This window comes from Triturus cristatus, chromosome 5_2, assembly GCF_964204655.1.
Source record: "Triturus cristatus chromosome 5_2, aTriCri1.1, whole genome shotgun sequence".
NCBI lineage: Eukaryota > Metazoa > Chordata > Amphibia > Caudata > Salamandridae > Triturus > Triturus cristatus.
The window spans coordinates 139892991-139905455 of NC_140588.1; the positions used below are offsets into that span (position 1 = coordinate 139892991).

Sequence of the window (12465 nt, forward strand, 5' to 3'; positions counted from 1 at the left end):
TTTGGGGTTTGTGCTTTAGGGAATGAACATAGGCCCTGGGCACCTGATTTGCAGGAGTCCAGGGCACACTCAGTCAAAGTACATTCAGCAAAAAGTGGGGGCATACCATGCAAGAACGATGACACTTTCTCACAAGGGGTCCCTGGTTGTGTGGCTGCAGGCCTTGTCAGGAGTGGCGAGGAGGGTCCTTGGGTGCTGGATTCTTGGACACAGTCGCCGGGGGTACGTCCTCGTGATCATTGTTCACTCAGGCACAGGCCGGGCTTGGCGTTTGCAGAGAGTGCTGGATTCGCGGTTCCTGGCTGGCATCAGGGGCTGTTGCTTGTTTTTAGCAGAACCACTGCGCGTGGAAGTCAGTCTTTTAGATGAGCAATGCAGTTGGGTCCTCTGGGGTTTTCGAGGTTGCTGACCACTGGAGACGCTAGGATTTAGCAGGAGGAGGGTCAACAGGCCTGTAGGGCTGGGGCCAAGTCAGTTGGTGTCGTCCTTTTTAGCAGCTGTATGGCAGGTCTTCTTTCTTCTTCTTGTTTCCGGATTCGGGATCTGAGGAAGGTAGGTAGAGGTCAGGGACCAATAGGTCCCTTCCCTGAGGTGGGTACACCCCCTAGCCTGCCACTCTCCAGTGGGAGGGAGCAGGAGCGTAGTCCTGATTGGGTAGGGCTCCCCATCCTCAAGATGGCGAGAGCCCGGAGTTGTGCTTCACCTCGCCTCCCACACCTGAGGGGTCGGGTTGGTGGAGGCTGGCACACCCCCTTTCCTCACTTGGGTTTTCCCGCTGATCTTCCCGCGAGAGTGGGGGTTAGAACGGGTGGGGGCCAGTTGCTGAGTACAGCAAGTGGCCTGGAGAAGCTCCCAAAGGCAGCATGCCTTTGAAACGTTCCCTGCCCATCCTGGGGGAGGAGACCTTGCACCTCGCCCAGGATGTGCATTGTTGCAGATCCACGAGAGCGGATGGCCCTCTACCCAGGGGTCCAGCAACATATCTGCTGGGTGGCAGCCTAGGCAGCCTCTCAGTCAGGAAGCTGGTTGTTTGTTAATTTCAGGGGGCTTCTCTAAGATGCCCTCTGTCGTGCATTTTACATTAAATCCCACACTGGCATCAGTGTGGGTTTAATGTGCTGAGAAGTTTGATACCAAACTTCTCAGCCGTCAGTGTAGACATCATGGTGCTGTGGAGTTCGTTATGACGATCTCCCAGCACCATATACTCTTAATGGCAGCACTGCTCTTACAGTGCCCAGGAATAGACCTGGGTACTGTAGGGGTACAAGGCTCATGCACCTGTACCCACACCACTGGCATAGTGCACCCAGCTAGAGGGGTGACTGAGGTATGCCAGGGCAGTGTGTTTGTTGGGATCGCACACAGGGATGTGTGCCATGTCGACTGTTTTGTTCTGCACCAAGACACTCAGCCTGCAAAGGCAGTGTGTGTGTCAGGGTACAGGGCCTCTAAGGTTAGCACAATAAGTGCTGCAGCCCCTAGGGGCCTTCTCTGGTCACAGTGCCCTGGGTACCCATGGTACCATTTACCAGGGGCTGACATGTGGCCAGAGATGCCAATTGAGTTTAGGCTTCAATGCAGTTTTATGAAAGGAACACAGGCCCTGGGCACCTGATTTGCAGGAGCTCAGGGCACACTCAGTTAGAGTACATCAGCAATTCGGCAAAACGTGGGGGTATACCATGCAAGAAAGATGGTACTTTCTCACAAAGTGAAATTGCTTTGATTGGTTATTGTTTATAAAATCTATATTCCGGAACACTCCGGGAGACCTTTTCATTCTAGTGTCTAAAATATAAAAATACTGCCAGTTTTTATGAATTTGTGTCTAATTTCTTGTGTTGTCCATTTCTTCTTCTATTATTTTGGTGGTTTTGAAATGCTTTACACTTGCTCCTCTTTGTAAGCCTTGCTGCCCAGTGCCACAGCTACCTAGGATTGAGCTTAGGTTTTGATAGACTGAGCCCAGGGTCCCCAAAGGGGTTTGTAATTGTATCACATGGTAAGGTTGCACAACTACACCATGAAACACACTCCATTTCCTCACACTGTGCTTAAAGGCCAATTTGACCCACAACTGTGAGCCATTATTGAAAGAAGCTAGTAATATCTGGAGGTTTGACCAAGTTAAAACAGAAATTTAGTTCATGGTAAAAGTTCACCTTAATCTAAAATAAAGTGTTTTTGTGCATGTTTCTGGATGTTTTTGTAAGTGCAGGTGTATCCCAAATATTAGGAGGAAGGATCATGTTCTGTATATACATTTTAGGAGGAAGCCAAGAATCGTGCAGAAGCAGAGAAACGAGTGGAAGCAGAGAAACGTGCCCAAGCTGAACGCGTGGCCAAAGCAAAGAGCTTGGCAGACTCCCTGACTCGAGGCAAAGGCGGTGTGTATTTGTTTCAAACTTATTTATCTGTTACTCTCACTCCCAAGCAGTTGGTGTTGGTAGGAGAGCCTGGTTTCAAGGTGTGAAGCAGATACTTTCTTTGTTAGCCAGACTCTTAAAAGGGGCCAGGAAACTATCAGTTTTTTCCTGTAGCTTTATTTGAACTTCCCGGAAATGGTAAATCGGTATCCAAACGTATTGCTTTTATTTCAAGGACAAACCCACCCCTCCCCCATAACATGAGGCAGTTAATGCTTCCAACTGGGTTTGTAAGTGCTTAACTTCTATCTAATCATACTGTACAGCCAAACCTGTTGATTATGTAGATCTTTGTGCTTCTTTTGTTTTGGCATGCTTTTTCTGTGATTTAAGTGTTCCCTTGCCCATTGCAACATGTTACTCTTTTTTAATTCTTTTAACTGCTTACTTTTTGCTCACCCATTAAGATCTCCCTCTACATTTGTTTTGGTCTTTTCGATATGCGTTAACATTGGGAAGCTCTTTTCTCTCACACCCTTTTTTAAAGCAATATGTACCTGTGATTCTTATACAGTTTAATATAGCATGCATTACATGATGCAGGCTTCATCTAAGCTTCTCTTCCTCAGCACTGAGTTGTGTTGAGAAAGCTGTACTAAAGATAATTGCAAGAATATATCTTAATTCATTATAAAATATCTTATCTTAACATAGCCTTTTGTTGTGCCACCAATTTTTATTCTCTTGAAGGATCCACCAGTGATTTTCTTTGCTTGTTTTTTTTTTTGGTCTGTTCTGATTGGTGGCCCTTGAAGAACTACAGTAATGCAAGAGCTGCCGACGTTTGTATGATTTCTTTAGTGGGAATTTGAATTTTCACATTCATTTTTGAGCATGTGTGCTACCCTTTCTTCGTCCATACTTTTCTTGATTCACTGTTCCCTGTAACAGCCTTTTTTTTATAACGTCTTTAATTCTGTTCTTTGTCACTTTGTCTGTTGGATTACAACCATTTTGGTTGCCATGAAGTCTGACGCTTGGTATTATCATGATCCAAGTTTTGCCAGCTCCTGACTTGATATTGTAAAGAGTCTGTTTGATGCAGCTGGATTTTTCTTGACCCTTGGATAATACCTACTATCTTCTACAATGCATCCAGATTCCAGTGTTTTTATCTAGTGTTGGAAGTCAAAAGGAGGAAAATATTCAATCTTAGAGGGGAAAAAATCAGGAAAATATCATCTGAGAAGACAACATGCCGTTTCAGGATCAGAAGAGCAATATCTAAAGAATGTAAAGAGGCAAGGAAGAAACAAAAAAAGGGCAGGAACCACCTGGAGCAAGCCGCTAGCAGGAGCCAGCCTTGTATCTCACCAAACAATTTTCTGGTCCCCTTTCTATAGCAGTTTAAGAAGCATGACCTGGAGGAAAGATAAGATTGTTTAATAATTATCATCTATGCTAAGGGAAAAATATTTACTAGCAGAGCAAAAAATGATGACTCCCCAACTGGCAAACCGGTACTTGATTTCGAGAGCTTAATATAACCAGGATCTGGACTTATCTGGGAATACAGTCATTCCACCAATAATTGGTATTGCACAGGAAATGCTTCTTGTCAGAGAGCATCTGCAGCCTATAGAATGCTATAGAACGCTGTCCGAAAAAAAGGACTAGCCCTCTGAATCCCACTCAGCCTCTTCTCCCTCCATCTCCCAGGAGAGAGCAGGAGACCCAAACAGCAGCTCAGAGAAATATTCCAGAGTACACGCAGAAGAATACCTAGAACGTTGATGAGCAAGGCATAAGACGTGTAATTTGCTTCACCAGTCTCTGCATATAAAGCAACTGTTTTGCAGCGTGAATCTTTCTGGATTCACTATGCTGTGCATTATTCCGCGATCTTGTGGTTGGGTCCGGATTCGTAGTCTTTCTTTTGTTTTTTTCGTAGCCCAGATGGGCGTCGACGTCCCACCGTTTGGTGTACCTCTCGTGACGTTGGCGCGCTTCCTGCGGAAGTCCCACCTTGGGTGCGCCATCTTCAGATTCTTTTTTCCGCCGTTTGGTCTGGATCGTCATCGAGAAGCTCCAGAGTTTGAACGAAGGAAAAGATAAATACGCGAGTTTCATCGAAGGAGAAAGTATACAAGACTACAGAGAAGAACAACATACAGCTGGGACGACGAAGAAGGTGGAGTTCCATGGAAACTTCGACGCCCATTGGAAAATGCGCACTCAGACTCTGAGCGCAATGGACAAGACACCATTCAAATTCTGCCGTAACTGCCACCACAAATACGCGCAGAAGGATCAGCATCCAGTCTGCAACCTTCGCCTGCCGATCGACCACGTGAGCAAGGATTGCAACGCCTGCGCCGTCTTCACGCCAAAGACGCTCCGAGTGAGAGAAAGGCAGAGAAGAGCCAACATCAACATGGAAGGCAAGGGTAAGGCCCCGTCGCTGTACGAGCTGGGCCTCTCCACCGACGATGAAGACAACCTCGCCGAAGGAACCGACGTCTTCACGGTCGCAGAGACCGATAAGAAAACGCCTGACGAGGTAGGAGACTCTTCGAGTACGAAAGCCCCGAAAGGGCCCCGAAAACCTGAGAGTGACTCTCGAAAAACAGTCAAAGTCCTCGAAAGGAACACCGGCGCCAAAAATTTTGACGACCGCAAGTGGATCCAAGGACGAAAGGCCCGGCGGATCCTTCGAGAAGGACTCCCAGGTGCCGAAGCCCGCCGAAAAGCAGGGTTCGTCGAAGCAGGGTCTCGAGGTGAGCCGCCCGACGACGAAGGAAAAGGCCGCGTCGACGCAAGCTCCGTCGAAGAGACCAGCGCTCTACGCCGATCCCGCCTCCGAAATGGAGAAGGAAAAGAGAAGGCTCGAGGCGGAGATGGAGAGTATCCTTCTGAGGAAGAAGGAGTTCGACGAAAAAATGAGACGGTACAAGATCCCAGTAAGGCCGCCGACCGAGGTCGTCTAGGTCGACGAACAGGAGGACTTCGACACCGAAGATCTGTCGAGAGATACTGAAGAGGAGGAGGAGGAAGCCTACTATGAGGGAGAAGAAGACGAGCAGCAGTCGCTCTACGGCTCGGCGCCGTCGACGACTCCGATGGAATGGCAAGACCTCGACGCCGAAAGTCCCGAGGAGCCCGTGGAGACATATCCTTCGAGGCCTTCGCCGCCAGACAACATTGGAGCATACAAAATGGTCGTCAGGAGCGCAGCAGCGGCCTTTGGGGTGAAATTGGACGAGGAGAAGCAGAAAGCAGACTTTCTACTGGAAACACTGCTCCCCATCCAGACTAGGAGCCAGTTCCTCCCCATGCTCCAAAGCGTGATGAACCAAGGGAAGGAGGCATTCAAGGAGCCCGGAACTTGCAGATCCATCACTCCAAGAACTGAAAAGTACAAGCACTCTTCACAGGATCCTCCATATATCAAGGGATCAGTCACAGCTGACTCCATCATTGCTTCCACGGCCAGGAAGAGGGCCAATGTGCCGGCTACCTCAGGGCCGCCTCCCGACAAGGAGAGCAGAAGAATGGACCTCACCGGGAGGAAGGTGGAGAGAAATGCGGCCATGCACTGGCGCATGGCCAACTCCAATGCCCTTCTGAACAGGCACCAGCACCAACACTGGGACGAGATGGGAGACCTAATTAAGCATCTCCCAGAGCAGTAAAGACAGAGAGCTTCCCATCTGGTCGAGGAAGGCAAAAGCATTTCTAACGCATGCATTAAGACAGCATTGGACGGGGCAGAGACATCTAGCAGGCTGATGGCTATTGGTATCACGGAGAGGAGGCAAGCCTGGCTCCGAGTTTCTGGCTTAAAACAGGAGGTCCAGAACAACATGCTGAACACACCATTCAACGGTGAGACGCTGTTCGGTGCCACGGTGGACGAAAAACTCTCCCAGCTGAAGAAGGAAAATGAAACGGCTAGGTCCATGGGGGCCCTGCAATTCAGAGGGATGCGAAGAGGCACCACAGCTCGGAGACCCTTCGGAAGGGGAGGAAACCAGCCGGGTACGTCACACCAGACTTTCCAGCATGGACAGCAGGGTGAAGGTCACAGCCAGCAGGGCCAGCAGAAGCAGAACTGACAGTACCAACCTCGGGGCCAGTCCTTTCGCGGGAGGGGAAATGGACGTGGACAGAGAAGAAGAGGGGGAGACCAACCCTCCTCAAAGTGACTTTCATCGAAAGAAGAGGCTCACCCTCGGGAATCCCCAGGGGGGTGAAGCGCATAGTGAACACAGTAGGGGGGGTTCACAAACCAAACGCCTACGAGCATGCAACACCAGTAGGCGGAAGACTAAAACTTTACCTTCAACCATGGCAAAAAAAAAAATCAGACAAATGGATTCTGAACGTCATACAGTACGGGTACTTTATAGAGCTAGAGAAAAGGCCTCCAGACAAGAAACCAAAAAGAAGGCAACGCTCCGGGCAGGAGCTTGCTCAACTCAAAAAGGAGACTCTGCAACTGCTCCAAAAGAAGGCCATAGAACCGGTGCCATACAGAGAAAGGAACAAGGGAGTGTACTCAAACTACTTCCTGGTCCCAAAGGTGGACGAAACACTAAGACCCATCCTGGATCTACGGTTCCTAAACAGATTCATAAAAACTCAGATTCAAAATGACATCGCTGCAAGAAGTGCCGCCCCAGTTACGAGGAGGAGACTTCATGTCCACGGTGGATCTCAAAGATGCCTACCTGCACATCCCGATGAACGGTCGACACAAGAACCTGGTAAGGTTCACCATCAACGAGGATCACTACCAATTCACAACCCTGGCATTCGGCTTAAAGTCCGCGCCACGGGTGTTCACAAAATGCCTGGCAGCATACCTTCGGAGGGAAGGGATCCATGTATACCCTTACCTGGACGACTGGCTAATCAAAGCAAGTACTCGCGACAAGTGCGAGGAACACGCAGAAATAGTGACAAATACACTAAGAAGTCTAGGGTTCTCGATTCACTGGGGGGAAATCATCAATGGAACCAGAACACGTGAAGATCTTCCTGGGGGCACAGATCAACACCATAAACACAATCCTGCCCAGCAACAGGAGAACAGAAGCCCTGCTGAAGGAGACACGTCTCTACCAGAAGGGGCGAGCTCTGACAGTGAGAACGGCGAGCAAGATCATGGGGATGATGGCGTCATGCATAAACCTAGTCCCCAATGTACGCCTACACATGAGACCATTCCAAGAATGACTGCAACAACAATGGTCACAAGCAAACGGAAGTTGGGAGGATCTAGTGGTTGTAATGCACGCAGTGCAGGAAGAACAGGGAAAACATCACAACAGGGAAACCCTTGACACCTCCAAACCAAACTGTGACCATCACAACAGACGCATCCCAGAGGGGATGGGGTGCACACATGAACAAGCTCAGAGTGAGAGGTCTGTGGACTCCCAACGGATGCGGTCAAACACATCAACTACCTGGGATTGAAGACCGTACTGCTAGCCCTGAAGGCTTTCCAGAGGCAGCTGTACAACCAAAGAGTGTTGATACAAACAGACAATACTACGACTATGTTCTACATCAACAAGCAGGGAGGAACGCAATCGTTCCCCCTATCAAAACTGGCTCAGGAGATCTGGAGATGGGCAATCCCACTGAAAATAGACCTGCTGGCCATACACCTTACAGGGAAGGACAATGTGGAAGCGGACTTGCTCAGCAGGCAGACTTCGGCATCCCACGAGTGGGAGCTCAATGGATGGGAAACGCAAAAACTATTCAAAAGGTGGGGGAAACCTACAATAGACCTATTTGCAACACGCCAGAATGCAAAATGCCAAAACTTCGCATCCAGACAACCAGAAAAACAATCCCAGGGGAATGCCCTATGGATAAGCTGGTCAAAAACATTTGCCTACGCTTTTCCACCAATACCACTGATGCACAGGGTACTCAACAAATGCAGGACAAGCAACATGACGCTGATCCTAGTAGCACCACAGTGGGCAAGACAAACGTGGTACTCTCAGATAGTGGAGATGGCAGAGGGCCCTCCACACAAATTCAAAAAAATCAAAGACTTACTCTCCATGCAGAACGGAGAGGTTCTACACCCAGAGCCAGAGAGCCTCCGTCTAGCGGCTTGGCTCCTGAGGACCTAGAGTTCGCACACCTTAAGCTACCTCGAAGCACTATGCAAGTGCTGTGTGAAGCTAGGAGGCCAACGACACGGAAATGCTATGGAGATAAATGGAAAAGGTTTACTATTTGGTGCACCAGAAATAAACTGCAAAACAAAATGACCAAGGAATCAACAGTGCTTAGATACCTCACACATCTACTAAAAATCTAATCTATGCTCGTCGTCCCTTAGAGTCCACCTAGCGGCGATTGTAGCGTACACACGAGGGGAGACGGGAGGAAGATTCTTTACCTCTCGGGTAGTAAAGAGATTCCTCGAGGGAGCTAAAAGATTAGCACCACCTAAAAGAATGCCGCCGCCGGCATGGAACCTCAATTTAGTCCTGACTGAACTCATGAAGGTGCCCTTTGAGCCCATACACATAGCCTCACTACAAATGCTGAGCATGAAAACAGCCTTCCTGGTAGCAATAACATCGCTACGCAGGGTAAGCGAACTGCAGGCGTTAACACTACAGGAGCCCTACATACAGATCCACAAGGACAGTCGTCATGAGGACGGACCCACACTTCATGCTAAAGGTGGTGTCCGCTTTCCATATGAACCAGACCATTCAAATACCAAGTTTCTTCCAAAACCCGACAACTGGCGCAGAGAGGGCACTTCACACTCTCGACGCCAGAAGGGCGGTGATGCACTACATAGAGAGAACTAAGGAACATAGGAAAACAAAACAGTTTTTCGTGTCATTCGCTACCAGTTTCCTGGGTAGACCAGTGACCAAGGGCACCATCGCACGATGGATCGCGCTAACAATACAATTCTGCCGCAGGCAGGACAAGAACTATCGGAGGGGGCACAGGCACACTCCACAAGGAAGAAGGGGGCAACAATTGCCTTTCTCTCACCTGGTGGATGAAGGCAAGAACATCGCCAACTCCTGTATAAAGACGGCGTTGGATGGGGCAGAGACTTCAGCAAGACTCATGGCCATAGGGGTCACAGAGAGGAGGCATGCATGGCTAAGAATCTCGGGATTCAAACCGGAAGTGCAGAAAAACATCCTTGGCACCCCCTTCAACGGAGAGACACTGTTCGGAGCAACGGTGGACGAAAAGCTCACCCAGCTCAAGAAGGAAAACGAGACAGCGAGGTCCATGGGGGCCCTACAGCTGAGGGGAATGAGACGAGGAAATCCCTCGAGGAGACCCTACGGTAGGGGTGGAAGCCAACAGGGGACGTCGCACCAGGCGTTCCAACAAGGTCAGCAGGGCGAAGGTCACGGACAAAGTCAGCAGAAGCAAAGCTGGCAATATCAACCTCGGGGCCAGTCCTTTCGCGGGAGAGGGAACGGACGTGGCCAAAGGAGGAGAGGGGGCGATCAGCCCTCCTCGAAGTGACTCAGCACGCAAGAAGACGCCTACCCTCGTAAGGTCCCCAAGGGTGAGGCGCAAAAAAGTGTCATCAGGGGGAAGAGAAGATTCAAGAGCCTACGAGCATACGTCACCAGTAGGCGGAAGGCTGAGGTTCTACCTTCAGGAGTGGCGGCGTATAACCACAGACAAGTGGATACGGAACATTGTGCAGTACGGATACTGCGTAGACTTGGAGAAAAGACCTCCAAACAGGAAGCCGAAGGGAAGACAGAGATCGGCCAAAGAACTGGCAATACTCAGAAAAGAAACGCGGAAACTCCTACAAAAGGGAGCCATAGAGACAGTGCCGTTCAGGGAACGCAACAAAGGGGTCTACTCAAACTACTTCGTGGTTCCGAAGGTAGACGGAGACCTCAGACCCATACTGGACCTCCGTTACCTAAACAAGTTCATCAGAACGCAAAGGTTCAAAATGACTTCACTGCAGGAGGTACTGCCACAGATAAGAGAAGGGGACTTCATGGTCACCGTGGACCTCAAGGATGCCTACCTTCACATCCCAATAAACAGAAGGCACAAGGGCCTTCTAAGATTCAACATCGAACAGGAACACTACCAGTTCACAACCCTGGCCTTCGGATTAAAATCAGCGCCAAGGGTCTTTACAAAATGCCTGTCGGCGGTAGCGGCACACCTACGAAAGCAGGGAATACACGTATACCCCTACTTGGACGACTGGCTGGTCAAGGCAAACTCACGCGAGAAGTGCGAGAGGCACGCAAAACGCGTAACAGACACCCTCACAAATCTGGGATTTTCCATCCACTGGGGAAAATCATCGCTGGAACCGGAACAGGTAAAGATTTTCCTGGGGGCAAAGATCAACTCCCTCAACAGTACAGTAGTGCCCAGCGACAGGAGGACAGATGCTCTACTGAAGGAGACGCAGCTCTACCAGAAGGGGCGAGTTCTGACAGTGAGGGCGGTGAGCAAGATGATGGGGATGATGGCGTCCTGTATCCAGCTGGTGCCGAATGTATGCCTGCACATGAGACCATTCCAGGAATGGCTGCAACAGCAATGGTCACAAGCAAACGGAAGTTGGGAGGATCTAGTGGTTGTTACGCACGCAGTGCAGGAGGAGATAACTTGGTGGAACAGAGACAACATAACAGCAGGGAGAAGCCTGACACCACCAATCCCAACAGTGACCATTACCACGGACGCATCGCAGAAGGGATGGGGAGCGCACATGGACAACCTCAGAGTGAGGGGTCTATGGGCTCCAGCAGACGCGGTCCGCCACATCAACTACCTCGAGTTGAAAACGATACTGTTAGCCCTGAAGGCATTCCAGAGACACCTGTTCGGCCAGAGGGTGTTGGTACAGACAGACAACACCACGGCGATGTTCTACATCAACAAACAAGGGGGGACACAGTCGTTTCCCCTCTCATCCCTAGCTCAGGAGATTTGGAGATGGGCCATACCTCTCAAGATAGATCTACTGGCAATTCACCTACCAGGGAAGGACAATGTGGAGGCAGACTGGCTGAGCAGACAGACCTCAGCATCGCACGAGTGGGAGCTCAATGGCCAGGAAACGGAGAAAATCTTCCAGAGATGGGGGACTCCCACAATAGACCTATTTGCAACACGCCACAATGCAAAATGCCAAAGCTTCGCGTCCAGGCAACCAGATCAGCAATCCAAGGGAAATGCCCTATGGATAAGCTGGTGGAGGACATTTGCCTACGCCTTTCCACCGATACCCCTGTTGCACAGAGTGCTCGACAAGTGCAGAACCAGCAACATGACTCTGATCCTGGTGGCTCCACAGTGGGCGAGGCAGACATGGTTCTCACAGATTCAAGAAATGGCGCAAGGCAATCCGTACAGTTTCGAGAGGAGAAAAGACCTGCTCTCAATGCAAAACGGGGAGGTCCTGCACCCAGAGCCAGAGACACTCAACCTAGCAGCATGGCTCCTGAAGACCTAGAGTTCGCACACCTAAGGTTACCTCAGAGCACTATGCGAGTGCTACGGGAGGCAAGGAAACCTACTACAAGAAAGTGCTACAGCGCAAAGTGGAAGAGATTCACGGTGTGGTGCAGGAAAAAGGGCCTGCAAAACAGAATGACAAGAGACTCAACTGTGCTGAGGTACCTCACACACCTTCTAAAGAGTAACCTCTGCTCGAGCTCCCTAAGGGTACACCTAGCAGCGATCGTTGCCTACACCAGAGGTGAGAAGGGTGGAAGTTTCTTCACCTCGCAGGAGGTGAAGAGATTCATGGAGGGAGCCAAAAGAATGGCACCCCCGAAAAGGTTGCCGCCGCCGGCATGGAATTTAAACGTGGTTCTGACGGAGCTCATGAAGGCGCCGTTTGAACCCATTCACAAGGCCACTCTACAAATGTTGACGATGAAAACTGCCTTTCTAGTGGCCATAACCTCACTACGCAGGGTGAGCGAGCTTCAAGCACTAACGCTACAGGAGCCCTACATTCAAATTCACAAAGACAGGGTAGTCCTGAGGACGGACCCACACTTCATGCCCAAGGTAGTGTCGGCGTTCCACATGA

At 50.0% G+C, this 12465-nt stretch overlaps 1 protein-coding gene across 4 annotated transcripts in view; it reads left to right on the plus strand.

The window, feature by feature from the left end:
- The window catches only part of LOC146822725 (uncharacterized), a 410295-nt gene that overhangs the window by 215564 nt on the left and 182266 nt on the right, over positions 1-12465 (plus strand). For all 4 annotated transcript variants that reach the window (XM_085606916.1, XM_085606918.1, XM_085606915.1 and 1 more), the window contains one exon: positions 2273-2390. In XM_085606916.1, the coding sequence (XP_085463042.1) occupies positions 2273-2390 (118 nt within the window). The remainder of the gene's footprint in view (positions 1-2272; positions 2391-12465) is intronic.